We start from the raw sequence: 21237 nt of genomic DNA on the forward strand, positions 1-21237 counted from the left end.
AACTCAGAAAAAAAAAAAAAAAAGAACAAAGTGCGACACCATCAACTTTTATTTAAGAAGTTGCTATACAGGCAGTGTTCTGCATAGAAAACTCTGAAATGCTCTATTTCTATTCTATCTAGTTCATGACTAAGCTGATGCCTCCAGCCAAATAATCACGTCAGGATCTCATCAGATCTCGCAGGTTAGGCTGGTGAGATGGAAGTGGCGTAAGGGTTATCTAAGGAGCTCCAGAGTGGGATATCCAATTCACCACCAAGGTAATACTGCACTGCTGTGCTGTCAGGCATGCATTTCTATTCTGGATATACTGACTTTAACTAAAATGTTGTTGAATTAAGTTCAGACCAAAGCTGACCCCTTGTATATTTCGGGTTCAACCTAGAGGTTTCTCCATAATCTTTCATATGGTGGACTGCCACCTACCTGGATATTTAACCTGTTATCTCTTGTGCCAATCACCAAGATTTGGCTAATCAAAAGCAGCCAACTGTTCAAGGCAGGCTTGAATAAGATAAACCCTGAGCTGCAGCCAATGTGGCTGTTTCTGTTTCTACTTTCGTTTTCGGTACCTCACTTTCCTTTTTCTGTCTGCAACTCTTCTTCTACCATGTGGCTGTACTAGAATCTCTCTTTGTCAACTCTGGTTCAGGAGGCCGCCCAATTTGCAAATCATTCTTTGCTCAATTAGAGTCTGTTAAATTGACTTTGTCTTACGTTTTTTCTTTTATCAATGTGAATAAATGCAGTGAGGAACTATACATCATTTCAGAGGCTTGGCTACATTCACATTGAAAACAAAATACATGGTGATAACTAATTGATATGAGAAAAATATATATTTCTTTTAAATCTGGAAGCTGTTAATTACATGGTAGCCCTAACTACTTCTACCTTTTTTTAACTGAAAATCTAAAATCAATGGAAAACTAAACTGAAAATTAAATACAGACACGGTTTGATTTTAAAATCAAATGTTAGAAAAATTAACATAAGGATACAAAACTTTATACTAAAGATAGCAACTAAATAAATTCATCTAATGGTCTAATCAGTACAGGGTCTGTTAAGACTGGTTTTGGCAAAAAGGGCCAACCACAGGCCAAGTAGGGTTCCATTCTATTTTTGTGTGTCCCACAAGATAATGGTGTTTGCATTTTTAAATAGCTGGTGTAAAACGCAAAAGATTATTTCATGGCATTTGAAAAGCATGTGGGATTCAAATTTCAGAGTCATTCATTCATTTCCATATTGTCTCTGCCTGCTTTTTTGATAAGCATCCCTGTTGAACTGTTGCAGCAGATACCACGTGGCCACAAAGCCTGGACTACTGCCTCTCTGACCCTTTACAAAAAAGGTGCTGCCACCTGGTTGCAGAGCTCAGGCTGAAGAACCAGGTCAACCGGTTCCCACCTGGCTCTGCCTTTGCAAGCTGTGGCCCTGGGCAACTTTCTTAAGCTCTCTGTGCCTCTTCCCTCACCGACATCAACTTTACCGGGTTGTTATGAGGCATAAGGGTAAGAACATGTAAAGCAAGTAAACAGCAGCGTGGGCGCTTGAGTTAGCCATCACCAATCTCATCATTGTTTTACCTGCAATTACACTCTTCTGGAAATAATGGTTGACACTAATTTATAGTTTCATCTCCTTTAAAAGTTATCTTTTCATTAATTGATCATAATACTTTTGAAAACTGTCCCAGTCTCCTTTCCAAATGAAGACAGCCATCAATCACTGCGACACTATAATGACCATTAATTAGAAGTTTAGCTCAAAGGACAGTTATGTTTAATGTTAGTATCATGTCCTATCCTTCTATTTCAAAACCATTTTCATAAATGCATCCCAGTTAGAAACCTTGGCAAGTGAGATGATATACTCCAGATTCTGCTACTTTTTTTGACAGATAATTAAACTAGGACTCATAAAGGTCAAGTACCTTTCTCGAAGCACAAGCAACCTTTAATTAAAGTGAACATTCACTGACTTGCATTTAAACTTTTGCTTCATATTAATATACCTACAAGTTTTTTCAAACAAAAGCTTTTGAACCTGTTGGTTTGACCTAAAATCCAAAATAATTTCTAGTCATATAAGTAGACAACTTACCACGACAATTTCTCTTGGTCATGATGCTCTTATTTCATTTAGAAATGCCACAAATACATCCAGTTAATGCATTAAATATGAAAAGACTTGCTGAAGAGACTCAATTTATTAATGATTCAGTAGAACTTCTTAAAGCATCTATTTGAAATTCATTTATAATTCATTTCACAGCTTAGCTGCAGTTCCCACAGGGCAAATATTTATCAAATATTACTCTGCTTTAAGTTCTTCCTTTACATTTATTTGTAGAATTTTTTTTTTCAAATAAAAGGCTAAACTTTCTAAAAGCATTCATCCATCTATGATAATTTAATGTGCATTTTCTGATAAGGTGACAGTAATGGGCTTTCAGATATAACAGAGCACACTGTGCAGTCAAACAAAAGAATAATTATTAAACATAATAGCTGGCTATAAATTGAACAAGATACACTGCATACATCATAAATATTTATTAGAGAGCAAACATGGTAATTAATAAACCTAGCATCTTAAAACCCTGCATGGCAAGAAAAAATTCACAGCTCACATACCAATGAACCAATCACACATGACCAAATTAATATTTTCAGTATGAAATTCAGAATATCTGGCCAGACTAGAACAAGTGGATTTATGAGAGCAAGAAATAGAATATCTTGAGTCTTGCTGGGATTATAGTTTTATTATTATGAAAAAGAAAACTGTGCTTAGGTAGAAAATAATTTTTGAATGATCATATGTTACAGAAGGTTTAATGAACTACACAGATGCTTTCAGCTCTCTATTTAAGGAATAGAAATCTTTCCTTTTAGGAAAATTTCATTTTGAAGATGCATTTTTTTAAAAAACAGTTGTGATCAACAAGAACTGTATACAAATCTGTTAATTAAATCTTTCATTCAAAATCGAATCATTTGTATTAGCTACAATAACTAAAATGTTTTTATTTTTATTTTTTTACTTGACAAAGAAAAGCAGAAAACAAAGACTTTATTGTTCCAGGTAAGGTATATATTGACAATTTCCAAAAAAAATTTTCAAATACCAACAAAAACAAGCTTAAAAAAATAAAAAGAGGCCAGGTGTAGTGGCTCACACCTGTAATCCCAGCATTTTGGGAGGCCGAGGTGGGAGGATTGCTTGAGCCCAGAAGTTTGAGACCAGCCTGGGTAACATGCAAAAAATAAAAAAATTCTCCAGGTGTAGTAGCATGCCTATAGTCCCATCTACTCAGAAGGCTAAGGCGGAAAAATCAACTGAGCCCGGGAGGTTGAGGCTGCAGTGAGCTATGATTGTGCCACTGCACTCCAGGCTGGGTGACAGAGATAGGCAGGCCCTGCCTCAAAAGAAAGAACCAACAGGGAAAGTCACAACAATCAATTAAAAAAAAATGTATTAGAATCCCTCTCAAAGTCAGCCATGTCTAATCGGTTGCCTTCCCACTTCACATATACATAAGCTGGGAATCTCTCTCTATTCAAAGAAATGTGACTAGAAATTAACTAGTAAGAGTTTAATTCTTCTACTGTGCCAAAAATCAGAGCCTTTGTAGCCAGCCTTGTGGGTGAATTGCACTGCCTTCTTGTTTTAAGGATATCCTTATTCCTAGGTCAATCTTAGCCAAGGTCAATCTTCAAGGTCAGATGAGAATGATTTTGCCCCCCAGAAAACTATTATGAACATGAATTAAAAATTGAGAGGGGTACAGAGAATGGGAGGTGGGAGAAACAGAAGAAATGTGGGAAAAGATACTAATATAATAACATAATAGCATAAAACATGTACCTTTATTCTTTGGTCATCAACATCTATAATCGTAGCAACACGAATTAACCTGGGGTTTCGTTTATCCACAACTTCAAGTTTCACATTTGGCAGAAAACCATGAGGTGACCTCTGTAACATCACAAATGCAAAAAATCATGCAAAATTCAATAATTCAGATATCCTACTAATACTAAATACAGGTATTTAATACAACTGGAATTCAGTTTTAAGAGCCCATAGGACTTTATGCATATTATTTTATCAAGTTTCACAAAAACTTATGAACGAGAAATAATGTTTTGGTCATTTTTAATGTAACTAAAAAGACAAAGGCAGATGAATTATAAGTTTGTTAATGATCACACCAACGTTCAAAAGGAATCTTATTACATCTTATATATTAGTGCAGATGTTTTCTGACACTAATCTTATAACTTAAGAAATTACTGACTATTCTCACTGCCCAGTTTCAAAGTTCATGGCCTAGAAGGCAAAATTATTTAATAAATACTTAAAAAGGATAAACATGATTCTTTATGAATCTAAACTTTAAAATACGCGTAGCACATGAAAGTGCATAATTTCCCGTTAAATGATTTTAAAACCATACTGCAATGAAATTTAAAGCCATAACCTCTGCGTTTGTCATCTCATCTGTAACATGAGAGGGTGGATCTGTACTAAGGTTTCTTTCAAATCTTAATATGGGAGAAACTAAGTCTACAATGACAGACACACAGGCAGTCCTAAAATGGAGTAGAAAAAAGCACACAGGGACTTAAATAATTAAAACTAAGGAAATTTACTAGCAAACATAAAAGTCAAAAAGACAACTCTAACAGACTTTTCTGGCTGGCAAAAAGCTGCACTTTGAAAATTATTATGCATAAAAGTGTTCAACTGACTTTACGGGAAGCAAAAGTGTGTTGAGGCTGGGTGCGGTGCCTCAAGCCTATAATCCCAGCACTTTGGGAGACCGAGGCGAGAGGACTGTCTGAGTCCACAGGTTCGAGACCAGCCTGGGCCACATGGTGAGACCTCCTCTCTACAACAAAATAAAAAAATTAGCCAGGCATAGTAGTGAGCACCTGTAGCTCCAGCTACTTGGAAGCCTGAGGCGGAAAGTTTGCTGGAGCCCAGCAGGTCAACACTGGGGTGGCCGTGAGCATGCCACTGTACTCCAGCCTGGGTGACGGAGTGAGACTCCAACTCAAAATAACGAAAACAAGAACAAAAACATGTAAGAGTAAAACACAAATTTTTATAAATAAATTCCAGGGTTTTTTGGGTCTCCCTCATATAGTCAGTATACTCCCATTTAGTAGATGTTATAATACATTTTAGAAAGAAAATATGTTTCTACAAAGCTGGAGAGAAACATACAAGATATTGGAGAAATATTTTATGGCTTATTACTTATGGAATAGTAGGGTATTGTTTTCCTCCCAAAGTGCTGGAATTACAGGCTGAGTCACCAAGGCCAGCCTATTCTTACATGCTTAAACTTCGTTCACTTCAAAGTATTCTTTGATGCAATACAACTATTGAGACACTTTTTCCATTGCTTAAGACAGTTTTTGAACTTGTCAGATTTGAAACCTTTTGGTGCATCTGCTGTTTTTTGTTTCACCTCTTCCACAATGGCAAAATGTTTCCCTTTGAGGACTTTCTTCACCCAGGGAAACAGAAAAAAGTAGTTCCAGGCGAGACCGGGTGAATAGGGAGGGTGGGACATGGGGGCCATGCCATTTTTGGTCAAAAACTGCTGAACATCCAGTGGGGTGTAGGCAGGTGCGCTCGTAAATCATCCATTGTGAAATGGGCAAATGCTCATTTTGGAGATTCAAGAATCTCCAGAAAAATTCACGGAAGCCAAACACAACCTCTCACAACAATGCTAGCTGGTACACTGATGCCAATGGGTTCCTAGAACACTTACCTGAAGAGGAAAGCCTGTACTACAATGGGCCTAACCTCCAAAAAATAATTCTGGGTTTTTTTGGGTCAGGCTCATAATTAAGTCTGTGATCCCTAAAAATCTTTCTATTCTCCCCGAGGTTACTGTTCTGACAAAAGAGGTAAAAATGTTTCGTACTGTAGATGCCAAAGACATGTATCTAAGCTAAATCCACAAAAACCCATGACAGAGCCTGAAAGTTACCTTCTTAGCTAAATCTTTACATAATTTAATTTTGTTGTAACTTTTCTTTTGGAAAAATAAAGTTTTGAAAGAAAGCAAGAGAGAGAGAGTGGGCGTTTTTGCTTATTGAATTTTTGCAATTCTTTATTGTTATTTTAAATATGTGGGGTACAATTCAGGGTTAGGTACAAAAGCGGTCATCGCACAGGTAGAGTTTGGGTACCCTTATTGATGTTATGTTCTCCCCTTCCTCCCCTGGCAGTGCCCTGCTACTGCCAATCCCTTTCTTGTTGTATTATGATAAATGTTCAGGGTCTGCTTCTAAGTGAGTTCATATAGTACTCAGATCTTTGTTTCTACGATAAATCACTGAGTTTTATAGACTCTAATTCCATCCAAGTTACTGCGAAGTTCATAATTTTGCCTTTCTTTATGGTTGCATAATATTCCATCATTAAATGTACCCCATTTTCTTTATCCAGTGCACTTTCTATAGGCAGCATGGATGGATCCATGTTTTTGCTAGTGTGAATAATGCTGCAATAAATATGCATGTGCAGGCATCTTTTTTATAGAGTGATATAAGTTCCTCCGGGTATATTCCCAAAAGGGGGATCGTTGGCTCATATGGAAGGCTGATTTTTAGGTCTTTTAGATATTGTCACACTGTTTTCCACAGAAGTTGTACTAGTTTACACTTCTACTGACAGTGTAGAAGTGTTCCTTTTTCCCCACATCCTCTCCAGCATCTGTTTCTTTTTGAGTTATTGATGATGGCCAACCTGACTGGAGTTAAGTGGTATCTCAGTGTGGTTTTAATTTGCATTTCTTTGATGGTTAGTGAAGCTGAGCATCTTTTTGTGTACCTGTTGGCTGACCATAGGTCTTCTTCTGAGAAGAGTCTATTCAGATCTTTTGCCCATTTTTTAATAGGATTGTTTGTTTTTTTCCTTTCGACATGTTTGAGATCCTTGTAGATCCTGGATGTTAGGCCTTTGCCAGATTTACAGTTAGCAAATATTTTTTCCCATTCTGTGGGTCGTTTCCCTGCTCTCTGAATGGTTTTTTTTTTGCTTTGCAGAAGCTTTTCAGTTTGTTGAGGTCCCATTTATATATCTTTCCTTTTAGATAGTTGATCAGAAATTGGTTGTCTATTCCACTTTCTATAAATGGATCAAAGAGCTAAATGTAAAACCTCAAACTATAAGAATCCTAGAAGAAAATGTAGGAAACACCCTTACAGAATCTTTGCAATTCTTATAACCCTTCTTAATGCTTCAGCACTTCCATCTTCCTGATTTTCTTACGTGTATATCTTCCTCACAATTCAGCCTATTATAATAACTTTTTTTTTTTCAGTTGGAATCTCACTCTGTCACCCAGACTGGAGTGCGGTGGCCACTCCTGGCCACTGCAGCCTCGACCTGCTGGGCTCTGGCGATCCTTCTGCCTCAGCCTTCCAAGCAGCTGGAACTACAGGCACGTGCTACCACGTCTGGCTAATTTTTGATTTATTATAGAGATGAGGTCTCACCAAGTTGCCCAGGTGGGTCTCGAACCCGCAAGCACAGACAATCCACTCACCTCAGCCTCCCAAAGCACTGGGATTACAGGCTGAGCCACCGAGCCTGGCTATAATAACTTTTTAAAAAAATGAAATAAATTTTTGTTTCAAACCCCTTTTGATTTCTAGAAAACAATCAGAAAATAACATCATATGGAGAACTCAGTATATAAAATCTGATTAAAGATGAGTTGGGGAGCCTGGAGCACACTGGGAAATGAAAGGGAACACAGTTTGAAAACCACTGGTTTAGAACATAAATACCACTAACTATGCACTTTCTTTTAGAAATTGTACTTAGTTCAACTCTGACATAGGTATACAAGTGTGAATTTGAACTTTAAAAATTAGTATTCTAGCTAATGCTAAAAGAAAACCTTCCCTCAAAATGGATACAATTATACACACAGACTACATACATTCTGCCTATTTTGTCATGGCCTCGTCACAAGTCATACAGGGAAAGTGTTGCTGTGAAAGCTCAGAGGTCTCACTCAGCAGACTAACAGAACCATCAAAGCAAGGATGCTGTCACCACAGATGATAAGGTGCGTGCAACAGTGCTCAAATATGTGGCTACTGGTTTTTTCAAGGAACGAAATAATCACCTACATTTGTAGACAGGAACAAAACCAAATAAATCAGCTACTATGCATTTTTAACTAGAAGCAAAGCAAATTGGCTGTAAAAATATGACTTGAATTTAGAAAGAAAAAAATTAGAATAATTTAAAACTGCCAAATGAAGGCATGACTCAACAAAGACCTTGTTTAAAGGTGAGAGTGTGCACCTATATAGAACTTACCATTTTAAAAACTTTGGCAGGAACTGCATTTGTTTGGGTAGCTTCCAGATATTCTGTCCAGGAAAAATTTTCTGGATCAGGATAACCTGAAAACAGATATAAAAGTATCAAAAGATTACTCATAGATATTCTGATTCCCATATACTACAAAACATTTGATAATGACAATACCTACTGTTAACTGAATGCTCACTACTCATCAGGACTGATGCTAAGAATTTCACATATATTAAGTCACTTAAGTCTCATGATAACCTCAGAAGGCTAAGGCATTCCTACATGCAAGCACTTATTCACTGGTTCATTCACTCACTCGACAACGTTAAACAGGTTCACCAAGGTCAAATGGCAACGCAGGTACTTGGCAGAGCCAGGTGACACCAAAGTCTCTGGCTCCCAAGCTCTACTAGAGTGCTCCCTAGAAGTTTATAAAAACTCACAAGCAACTATCTGACCGCAAGCCATGAGCTGGAAAAATGACTCTGACAATCTTTCCACTTATTCTATGTTATTAGAGGTTTATTCTAATTATTACATCTTTGTAACTATAACTTCATAAAATTGCTATTTATAAATGGAATGAGAAATATATGTTGGCATACCATGATACAAATAACTATTTAAAATTTCCTTATAGCTGGGTTTCTTAATTCTCTTATGTTTGTGTTCTTTTTCTTCCTAATTACATTTGCTAGAGGTCTATATTGTTGTTTTCCTTATCCTTTCAAGCAATTCATATTAGATTTATTCATCAGCTCCTTTGTTTACTTTTCTTTTCTAATTATTTTCTTTGCTGCTTTTACTCTTATTACTTCCTCCCTCTTATGGCCCTTAGGTTTATTTTATCCTTGTTTTGTCAAATTAAATTGTAAACATAATTTACTTCCATTTTTTAAGAATAATAGAGTATTTTAGACTATGAACCTGCCATTGTTGCCACTGAATACAGGTTTAGATCGCTAGACAAACTTTCACAAAATATGTATTTTTCTCACTTTTATTTTTTAAAAAACAATTATAATCTGTGATTGTTGCCTTGATTTAATCATTAAATAGCTATTTGAGCTATTCCAAGTGATTAATTTTCATATTTGTTAAAATATTAATAATAATATCTAGTTTACCACACTACAGTTTCAGAATGTCACATGATATATACAATTCCTGCTTTCAGGACTTGAGGATTTCTTTTTGGTATATGATAGAATCAACACATTTTTTAAAAAAGACTATACATATATATGTGTTTTAAGGTCAAGTATCAATAGGAATTAATACAATCTAGATATATTATTCAACAATCTAGTATATTTATTTAAGCAGAAAGCCTGGAGCAGTATGCTAAAGTCTCTAAAATGACTATTTTTCTGTATTAGTTTCCAATATTTCGGATCATTTTTCCTTCATTTCTGACCTTTTAATAAAATAAAATAGATTTAAACAAAATTGCCCAAATTAAATGGACAGCCTGAAAATTTTTCATGGAACTAGCATCCCTGCATAAGCAGGCCTGGATCCAGCCAGGACACTTCCAGACCCCAACATCCCTCCCCTGCATCCTCCTTTCCGGTCACATCACCTTCTCCTCAAAGAGAAATCCCTACCCTGGCTTCGGATCACAAGTTAGTTTTGCTTCTTCTGTTACTTTCTTTATGTAAATGGAATCACACTGCATGTGCTCACTTGTGGTGAACACCTTCTGCTCAGCATTCTGACCGTGATGGTCATGTAAACTGTGCACTCAGAACATTCATTTTCATTGTTGTATAGTATTTCACTGTGTGAGTATTCCACAATCCATATATCCATTCTTTTGATGGTGGTCTTTTGGATAGCTTCCATTTGAAAGTCATGGAGGGTGCTGCTAAGAACACTCTACTACACTCTTTTCAATGACCAAAAGTATACAGACCTGCTGGAATGCATCCAGGAATAAAACTGCTAGAGCATGGAATACTCTGCTTCATATTTTGATATCACATTATTCAGCAGTACAATAGTCACTATGAATTGCACTTTTTATTTAAAATAGAGAAATTTCCCTTTTGGATACAGTTATTGTATTTTGCCTCAAATTCTTTTTACTAAAAATTATATTCCTACCCTGTTATTTTCTGTTTGTGATTGCCTGATAAAACTTTGCCCAGCATTTTTACTTTTATATTATTTTTATTCAGTTGTTTCTATTTTAAACACCTTCTATATGGATTTTTTAAATCATTTACATTAACTTCCATCACTAGTTTTTTAAATCTAATTTCCATAGCATGTTTTTGTTTGTTTGTTTGCTCCTTTTTTAGAGTTAGGGTCTTACTCTGTTGTCCAGGCTAGAGTGCAGTGGCAGCAGTATTGAACTCCTGGGCTGAAGGAATTTTCCTTGCCTCCACCTCCTGAATAGCTGGGACTACAGACACAAGCCACAATGCATGGCTAATTTTTTTATTTTCTGTAGAGAAGTGGTCTTGTTATGTTGCCCAGGCTGGTCTCAAACTCCTGGGTTCAAGCAATCCTCCCACCTCAGCCTCCCAAAGTGCTGGGATACAGGCATGAGCCACTATGCCTAGCCAAATTTCTGTAACATGTTTTAAGCTGATTTTTTTTTTTTGAGCCAGAGTCTCACTCTGTCACCCAGGCTGGAGTGCAGCCTCCAGTCTCAACCACGGCAGCCTTGACCTGCTGGGTTCAGGTGATCCTTCCACCTCAGTCTTCCAAGTAGCTGGAGTCACAGGTGCACGACACCATGCTCAACTAATTTTTTTTTTTTAATTGTAGAGATGTGGTCTTGCCAATTTGCCCACACTGGTCTCAAACTCATAGGCTCAGGCAATACTCTTGCCTCTGCCTCCCAAGTGCTGGGATTAGAGGCATGAGTTAAACTGGATTTTTAAAAGATCTCTTGAGGTTTCCTCTATTTTCTTTCATTTTCTATATGAGCTATATAGCTTATATTTCAATAGGTGTTTCTGCAGTTACATTTACTTTTTTTTTAAAGAGAGTCTTGCTATACTGCTCAGGCCTCAAACTTCTGAGCTCAAGCAATCCTCTGCCTCAGTCACCTAAGTACCTAATTTATACCTTGCTAATTTTTTATTTGTATTTTTTTAGAGATGGGGGTCTCATTATGTTGCCTAGGATAATCTCAAACTCTTGGACTCAAGGAATCCTCCCACCTCAGCCTCCAAGTAGCTGGTCCTACATGTCTGTGCCACTGCATCTGATCCTGTTCTGTATCCACTTTTATAACTCACACTTTTAAAAATAATCAAACCTATTCATGACATTTTGGATCTCTGAATTTCTATATGGCTTTTGAATTATGCCCATATTTGACCCCTTCTGCATTGGGGTTCCTCACCCACACTCCTGACCAGAACATTTGGTGAGAGGGAGGGAGATAAGCCAGAGTGGAGAGGGTTGAAGATTGTATGTGAGGTGAGTGGAGAGGCAGCAACTAGTCCTAACACAGTCTCATAAAGAAATCGGGCATGCTGCAATGGTAGGCATGGCCCTGTGTCCCTTTCTGTGACAGGCCAGTAGAAACTAAAGGTTGTGACTGTTTTAAACAGTTCTTAAGCAACAACTGCCAATGGGCCACTCTCTAGAAAACAGCCACGCTTGTACAAAAAAAAAAATGGAAAACATATACTACCTGCACATTTCCTGTTCAGTGAACCCGAGGAAGAGAAGAATGTCTTAGGGCCTAGGGAGACTTGCAAAAGCCACTTACTCCCCCATTCTTCCCCCGGCCCTGGCCCTGAGTTCTGGTAGGCCTCAGGAGGCCAGAGTAGGGTTTCAGAGGAAGTGGCAGCAACCAGGTCCATTCAAACAGTTGTGTGACCATACTAAGACAAAAGCTTTCAAAAATTTAAATTCCTACTTGAAACTAGAAGTAAATACAGGAGACCACTCCGTGGGACAACAAAAGCCTTTAACTTTTTCAGCCCCTCAAAGAAAATCATCCTCTAATTGGTTTCCATTTATCAGTAAGCACAGTACTAAGTACTTCTGCATTAAGTCATTTATTCCTCATGTACACCCTGTGAGGTGCAATTTTTATCCTCATATAGTAGGTGAGGGCTTGAGCAGCCTGCCCAGTGTTATACAGTTAAAAGTGGAAGACGTGGGATTTGAAAAAGTATGTGTGACTCCATTACCCACGCATTTAATCACCATTTCCCCACTAGTATTGAAAACCCAGATTATCTCATGATCCAAGGTGGCCCCTAGGTCTCAGGACTGAGAGTATGAGTTCACCCTAAACACCAGCGCATAGGACTGTGAGCATGAGAGGCTGGGAATGTAGACAGCTGGACTGGAGGCGGGCTATATGTACCGTTTAAGATATTAATTTTATGTCCCAAATCAGCTGTGCTATTCAACATTAAAACTTCAGAGATGCACAATCCCTGAAGAAGAATGAGGCCCAGGCTGTGACCGTGAGCATGAGTGGTTGAACCAAAGCAAGGGGAAATTTGCCAAAAGTGGGGTCAAGGAACTACAGAGCTAGGGCATCAGCCACTCAGCCCTGGATTTCCCCTACGGTGCTGACAATTGGATGAAATGGTAGAACCGGGTGACAAATATCTCCAATGAGTGCTGAAGAATCATCAAAAGGCATCTAGAGGGCAGCAAACAGAGGGGCAAGATGTAGCAGAGAAGAATAGTTTGTGCCCTCAGGTAGGAATACCTTTTCCAAACAGATGACAATTGTTTTGGAAGAAGCAAGAAGGCGATTTGGACAAGGCAGGATAAGTTGCCTCCTTCACAGGTTGCAGGAAGGTGGTAGCCTCAAGGGGGCAACAGAGGAAAAGTCGAGTAAAGACTGCAGTGTTGTCCCAGCTACTCAGGAGACTGACACAGGAGGATCACCTGAACCCAGGAGTTCAAGGCCAGCCTGGGTGACATAGCAAGATTCCATCTTTATTTTAATTTTTTTTTTTTAAAGAAGGAGCTGGAATTTATGCAGGTCATTTTCAGAGGTTAGAATGAAAAGGATTCAGGGTCAAGAAAAAGCCCTCGAGGGTACAAATACAGGGCAGGAGTAAAAACGGAAAAGCTTAAGGGCCAAACTAAATTAAATTTAAGTTAAAGCACACTGACACCGTGTCACGCCAATGGCTTCCTTTATCACTCAGGGGGAGAAGCCAGTCCTTACAATGACCTACAGGCCACTACACATCTTGGCCCCACTATTGCTCTGACCTCATCTCCCTTTCACTCCACTCCTGCTGTAACTGGAACACAGCACAAATCATCCCTCCTCAAGTACTTGTACTTGCTGCTCCTGTACCTGGAAAGTTCTCCCCAGATATCCCCCAGATTCACCACCTCATCTTCTTTAATTTGCTGCTCAGATGTCACATTCTCATGAAGTCCACCCCTGAACTCCCTGTATAATATGGAGCCGCCTCCCTCAGATACCTGTGCCCTTCCTAACCCTATTACCTGCCTTATTGTTCTCCATAGCACTTACTGCTATATTTAAATGTTTCTTGTTTTTCTTGCTCCATTAGAACATAAGCTGCCTTATGCCAGGAATTTGTTGTTGCTATTTCCTCGCAATAAATAGTTGTTATTCGATAAGTAGCTGGTGAATGTTTACTCAAGCATAAATATATTTCCTAAAAAGTTTCAATGGAACATCGTGGTGGCCAAGAATGACAGATATATAAGCCAAAATGATATTGGTCTAGCCTCAAAATTTTGACTGGAACTCTGAAATAAAGTCGTTTGCCTGCTGGTGATACCAGAAATACCATCAGAACAAGATGATGTTAGTTTATTAATACTGGCAAATGACCCAGGTATCACTGTAAACTGGATGATGCCAAGAAAAAAAGCCATCTGATCTGTGGCATCTGTACAAGGCAAATGCAATATTCCTCGACTTTTGCTCCACCTAAGAGGGCTAACTTTGGGTTCATACTGCTTTCAGAATCTTTTCATAAAGGCATCTTTGGTTATTTTTTTCCTCCAGAAACAACAACTTAATCAGAAACACAATGTTGCCACTGGAACACTGTTTCTAAGGAACTGGGATCATGAATAAATAGCACAGGTCCTCAAGTCCTCGACATCCTGACCTGGGTGACCTGTGCCATGGGACCTGGAGAAGCAGATCAACCAAAATTTTATTGGTGGCCAATTTAGGAACCAAAAATCATACGCATATAACAAACAACTTTTAAGTGACAGCCAACAGCCCCATTTAATAACCAGCAACAAAAAGGGAACTGCTAAGAGTCTTATGGAGGAGAAGGTTCAATCACAAGAAACAGAATATTGATCACGAACACACATGCTGCCCAACACTTCATCTCATGCCCCCATTCTACTGATGAAGAAAATGAGACCTGGCATTTATCCAAATCAAGACAACTAACAATGAGCTCAAAGCTGGAGCCTGTGTCTCATGACTTACAACTGATAGTAAAAAAAACTTCTGCAAGAGCTGCTTTGAGGTTTGTTTACTGAGTGCTGGCCCCTAAGTCCAAGAGAAAGCATCAATATAGGAACGAGGATTATGGGGCTAGGACCAATGAAACCCTGACTGGCTTTTGTCATAATTGAAGAGCACAGGATTGCTGATGGTTCCAACCATGTTCCTCTTCGTCCTGGACAGACAGCTGAAGTGCATTTCCCAGACTCCTATGCAATTACACGCAGTTCTGTGACAGAGTTCAGGCCAGCCAAAGTATGTGGGTAGAAATGATGTAATAAGCCACTTCTGAGTTTGGCCCATAAAGCCCTCCCCTGTGCAGCTACCAGGCTTTCCCTACTCTCAGGTTGAATGGAAAGATTACCAAGGAATGGAGGAGCTCCATTCTCAGAATAATTGCATGGAAAAGAAGTGACCCTATCGGCCAAGACTGTACTGTGACAAGAGCAAGAAAAAAATGCTTAATGTGTTAAAGGCACTAAAATTTCAGAGAGGTTTAATGTTCTTCTTAGCTCAAAGTGACTGATATGGAGAGATTAATATCAGGTGACATTTTCTTCATGGCAGTAAATACCCTCGGTGAAAGGAAAAACCAAAGATAACTAAGTAGGAAACTGCTGAAGTTACAAAATAGTACATATATAATGTTATTTATGCAAAAATAAAAACAAACCTAATACAAGGACATAAAACCACAAAGGGGAGAGGTAAAAGGTCAAAAGCAGATGAGAAATGTCACCAAAAAAATTCCTGAAAATGTGGAAAGAAAACAAATAAAAACTGACTTAACAGTTCTAAGGAAGCTAAAGCATGAATATTAAAAGAGAAGACCAGCAATAAGCAGTTAATGTATGTTATGGAATCCAGGAAGGTTTTGGGGATTGCAGCACCAAATTCTTTTAAAGACAGTCATGTGGGGCTAAAAATAGGCAACTGCCTTAAAGTTCTTATAGAAACTGTTGGCCCCAGCAGGTCACATCCCTTGCCCCACACAACTAGACTAACTACCCTCTCACATTAAAGCAAAAGACTGGAGGTTTAATCTCTAGACAGGCTGAAACAGAGAAATTTCAGACTTGGGGATCTTAGGCACTGGTGAAGCTCACACACAGAGCAGTGGCTTTACACGCCATCATCGTCAGAATCTCAGAAAGCTGACAACCCCTTCCCCATCTCTTTGCTTCCGCACCACACACAAAAGTCAGACGGGAGTACTCTTTCCTAGGAAAACTGACCTGAGATTCCTAGTTTTACTGACATTTGGGGATGTCTAGTTTCCATATGACCATCCTCCAGGGAGTTTCACAAGTTGCCAGCAAGCTCCATCAGGGCACCCAGAAATTTTACTCAGCTCCTCAAGAGCTTATTCTTCGAAATAAAAGGATAATTAAGATGCACGAGAAATTTGAAGACTCGAATAAACAGACACAAAAACAAACAAACCACAAAAAAGAAACTTTGAAAAAAACAATGACAATATAAGGAAAAGAAGGTTTAAAACAAAAAAGCTTAAAAAATTAAGAAATATTAATATCCTTAGAGAGATAAGAGTCACAGAATAAGAATGCTATTGGAGAATTCCATCTCTGTGTAGAAGGTAGAAAGCCACAGAAGTGTTACTGACTCCTACACAATAAGAAAAAGCCAGATAACCTGAAAATCATAGATTTTCTTGAGCCCATCAAGGATCTGAAGTTTCAAGACAACAAAGTAAAGAAATCCAAAGAGGAACAAGTACCTCTGGGGAACAGAAAAGAAACGCAAAATACTTCACCTGTGGCAGAACAAAAAGGAAGGGATGGCTCTGTGCAAATGAGTAAAGAGAAATCAGCTAACATTTTAATAAATTCTCAAAGACCAATGGGGCTAGCATCTCAGTCTGGAAGAGCTGAGGCCCCAGACATATGGGGAGTTGATACTTACTCACAGGCAATTTTTTATTTAATTTAATTTAATTTTAAAGATGTGGGGGTACAATTCAGAATTAGGTAGATAAGAGGTAATCATCCAGGTAAAATTTGGACCCCCTTTTTGACCCCACTTCGCCTGGTTTGAAATCAGGTACCCTTATTGATGTTATGAGCTCCCTCTCTCCTCCTTCCCCTGGCAGGAATCTGCTACGGCCAAACCCTTTCTTACGATAAATGTGCAAGGTCCACTTATGAGTGAGAACATGTGGAACTCAACTTTTTGTTTCTGTGATAGATCACTGAGTATGATAGACTCTAAATCCACCCAGTTGCTGCAAAGTCCATGATTTTTTCCTTCTTTATGGCGACATTGTATTCCACTGTGTATATGTACCATATTTTTTTATCCAGTCCACTTTTGATGGACAGCACAGTTGGTTACATGTTTCTGCTATTGTGAGTAATACTCGCAGGCTATTTTCAATGGGTCTTCCAAGCGCTAGAGGGAAAGATAAATAGTAAAGCAAGAAACTGGAGAAAACTCTCTTTCAATGGCCCAAAGACACAGAGAGATGTTTAAGGCACCTTAAGGGGATGCATAAGATACATGAAGGGAAGCATAGACAGAAACTGCAGTAGACCTCTACTCAGAAACTACACAAGTCAGAAGATGACATGGTGACACCTTCAGGGAAATGAAAGGGAAAAAACCCAAACTTGTAAACCCAGAATTCTATGTCCAACAAAAATATCTACAATGTTAAGGCAAAATAAAGGCTTTTTCAGGGAGATAGAAACTGAGTTAATGCATTTCCACCAAACCTGAGGAATAAGAAATAATAAAGTTCTTTAGGGAGAAGGAGCATGGCAGATGAAAATGTGGATCTAAACAAAGAAATGAAGAGTTCTGGAAATGGTGAGCATAAAGGTAAAAATAAGGCATATTTCACTATTACTCATCACTTTAAAAAACAAATTCATGGCCCTAACCAAACACAGTAATAGCATTTATGGGATCTACAATATACTGTAAAGGGGTAAAATTGATTTTACTTCATGTTTTCTTTGTTTGTTGTTTTTATAGGAACAAAAGTCATCTGGAAGTAAAAACAAGAGCAGAAGGGAGAGAGAGAAATGGAAGTGAACTGTTTAAGGATCTTACACTATGAGAAAAGTGGTATAATAAAGTAGACTGTGATAATAGGTATACCATAAACCATAGAGCAAGTAATAAACATTTTAAGAGGTATAATTAGAAAGTCAAGAGTGAAGATAAAATGGAAGCATTAAATAATACTTAATAAAAATTTTAAAAGTCAGGAAAGAATTTTTTAAAAGAACTAAAAACATAATGGATAATGGAAAACCACTACCAAGGTGGGAATTTAAATCTAATCATATAAATAGATATATTACATTTTTTAGAAACCCAATTAAATGAGAGATGGTCAAATTGTATTTAAAAACAAGCAAGAACCAATAATATACTGTTCAGAAGAAGCAGTAAGAACAGAGAAGACATGAACAACATTCAGTCAACTCAAACTAATAGATATTTATGGACCACTCCACCCAACAGCAGCAAAATACATATTCTTTCCAATGGATATGGAACAGTTACAAGAAAGACAATATTCTAAGCCACTAGGTGAAAAAAACTCAATATATTTTAAAGTACTGAAATGATATAAAACACATTCTCTGACAGCAAAATGTAATTAGCAATTGAATTCACAGTTAAAACCTACTCACAAATAAAACTTCAGGGCCAGATGGTTTCACTGGTAAATTCTACCAAATATTTCAATAATAAATAATACTAATCCAAAACTTACTCTATCAGAAAATATACAGAAGGAATACCTTTCCAATTCATTTATGAGGTCATCATTTTCCTGATATAAAAACCAAGCAAAGAAATTAAAGAAAAGAGAATTACAAACCAATATCCTTCACAAACATGGGTGTTAAAATCAATAAACGGCAAGAAAACCAAATCTAACAATATGCAAAAATCCAGAAACACAAGGTTATGTCAACACTCAAAAAACAATCGATCTAATTTGCCATATCAACAGTCTAAAGAAAATTAAAACGTGATCATGTCAATAGCACAGAGAAAATACATAGCAAAATTCAACATCCATTCATCATTAAAAACTCCTAAGCAAATTAAGAAGGAAGGAGAACTTCCTCAACCTGTAAATGACATCTTTGAAAATAGTTATAGTTAACATTACATATAATAGGGAAAGACTGTATGCTTTTCCCCTATAGTTAGCATTACATATAACAGGGAAACACTGTATGATTTTCAAATACAAACCCAACAAAGGAACTGTGCCCAGAATATATAAAGAACTCTCAAAATTCAATAACAAAATAATAATAATGATAAATAATTATTTAGAGATGAGCACGTTCTTTAAAGACAAACACATTTGACTCAAGGAGAGCTGTGAATAGTAAATAAGTACATGAACTGGCTTAATATTGCCAATTGGTAGGGGTAATGGCCAATTGAGACCACAATATAATACCACTACACACTTACAAAAAAGTAAAAATGGTGGGGTTGTCTCTTCTGATTCTTTTTTTCTTATCTTTTATTGACAAAAGTTGTATATATTTATTATGAGCAACCTGATTTTTAGCTGTTCCATAACAACAGCTAAATCAACCTAATTAGCAAAGATATTTCCTCTCATAATTATCACCAATTTGTGATAAGACATGTAAAATCTACTATCTTAGCAATTCTGAAGTATAAAAATATTTTTATTAGCTACAGTCACGGTGATGTAGACTATATCTCTTGAACTTATTCCTCCAAACTGAAATGTTTTGTCTTTGACCAATATCTCCCTAGTCTACCCTCTACCCCAATGCCCTGCCAGTCTCTGATAACCTCCGTTCTACTCTGTTCTGAGTTCACCTTCTGATTCCAAATACAAGTGGGATTATGAGGTATTTGTCTTTCTATAGCTGGCTTATTTCGCAATGCCTCCAGGTTCATCCATACTTTCACAAGTTAGAAAGGCTAACATTGTAAAAACTGACAATGGAAAGTGCTTGTGTAGATGTGAAGCAACTAGAACTCTTAGCCATTCCTGGTTGGGATGCAAAATGGTACAGCCCAATGGAAATCAGTGTGGCAGATCTTATAAACATAACCCACACACAACCCCACTCCTGGATATTTACCCAAGAAATTTTTACCTGAACACATGTTTTTAGAGCAGCTGTATTCATTAGCTAAAAATGGCCCAAATATATACTGATGGTAAGTTCATAAAATGGGATATGATTTAACAATAAAAAGAAACTTCTGATAAATAAATTAGCAATGATGCATCTTCAAAGCACTATGTTAAATGAAAGAAGTAAAACACAAAAAGTGGCATACTGTACAATATTTACCATCTTAACCATTTTTAAATATACACATCAGTGATATTAAGTGCATTCTATTATGCTCCCAAAACCACCAACCAACTCCATAACTCTTTTCATCTTGTAAAATTGAAACTATACCCATTAAATGGTAACTCCCCATCCCCTGTCTCCCCACAGTCCCTGGCAATCATCATTCTACCTTCTCTGTCTCTTATGATCCTGACTATATATGTAGAGTCATATGGCATCTGTTCTTTGTAAATGCCTTGTTAGTATACTACCTTCAAGGCCCATTCACGTTGTAACATGATCCTGAATTTCCTTCCTTTTTAAAGCTAAATCATACCCAATTGTATGTATATACCACATTTGGCTTACCCAGGCATCTGTCAATGGACATCTGGGTTGCCAACATGTTTTACCTATTGTAAATAATGCTGCTCTGTACATGGGCGTACAAGTATCTTGAAACCCCACTTTCAATTATTTGGAAGTATATATACAAGTAGAACTGATGGTTCATATGGTAATTCTATTTTTATTTGTTTGAGGAAATGTCATACTGTTTTCCCAAGTAAATTTTATATTCCCATCAGCAATGCCCAGGGTTTCCAATTTATCCACATTCTCACCAACACGTCTTCTTATTCAGGTACTTGCCAAATAAAGTAACAATCCCAAAGTGTCTAACATATTCTCCTGGATTCATCTCCACTGCCCTGGGTAATGCTCTTGCCTCTCGTTTTCACATGTTATGAATCTTCCCAATGGTCTCCACACTTCTTCCTTCTAATTTGACCTACTATTGCCAAATAAATCCTCCTTAAATAAACTTGTATCAGCTGGGCTCGGTGGCTCAGTCTGTAATCCCGCGCCTTTGGGAGGCTGAGGTGAGTGGATTGCCTGAGCCCGCGGGTTCGAGACCCGCCTGGGCAGTGAGACCTCATCTCTACAATAAATAAAAAAATCAGCCGGGCGTGGTAATGCATGCCTGTAATTCCGGCTACTTGGAATGCTGAGGCGGAAGGATCACTGGAACCCAGTAGGTCGAGGCTGTGGTGGCCAGGAGCGGCCACTGCACTCCAGCCTGGGCGACAGGGTGAGACTCCAACTCAAAAAAAAAAA

At 37.8% G+C, this 21237-nt stretch overlaps 1 protein-coding gene across 2 annotated transcripts in view; it reads right to left on the reverse strand.

Moving 5' to 3' along the window:
• Positions 1–21237, reverse strand: part of L3MBTL4 (L3MBTL4, histone methyl-lysine binding protein) — a 433421-nt gene that overhangs the window by 246481 nt on the left and 165703 nt on the right. For both annotated transcript variants that reach the window (XM_021707570.1, XM_021707564.1), the window contains 2 exons: positions 8368–8453; positions 3877–3987 (listed from right to left, as the gene is read on the reverse strand). In XM_021707570.1, the coding sequence (XP_021563245.1) occupies positions 3877–3987; positions 8368–8453 (197 nt within the window). The remainder of the gene's footprint in view (positions 1–3876; positions 3988–8367; positions 8454–21237) is intronic.

Source organism: Carlito syrichta, unplaced genomic scaffold (genome assembly GCF_000164805.1).
Source record: "Carlito syrichta isolate Samal-C Ts95f unplaced genomic scaffold, Tarsius_syrichta-2.0.1 Scaffold47312, whole genome shotgun sequence".
Taxonomy (NCBI): domain Eukaryota; kingdom Metazoa; phylum Chordata; class Mammalia; order Primates; family Tarsiidae; genus Carlito; species Carlito syrichta.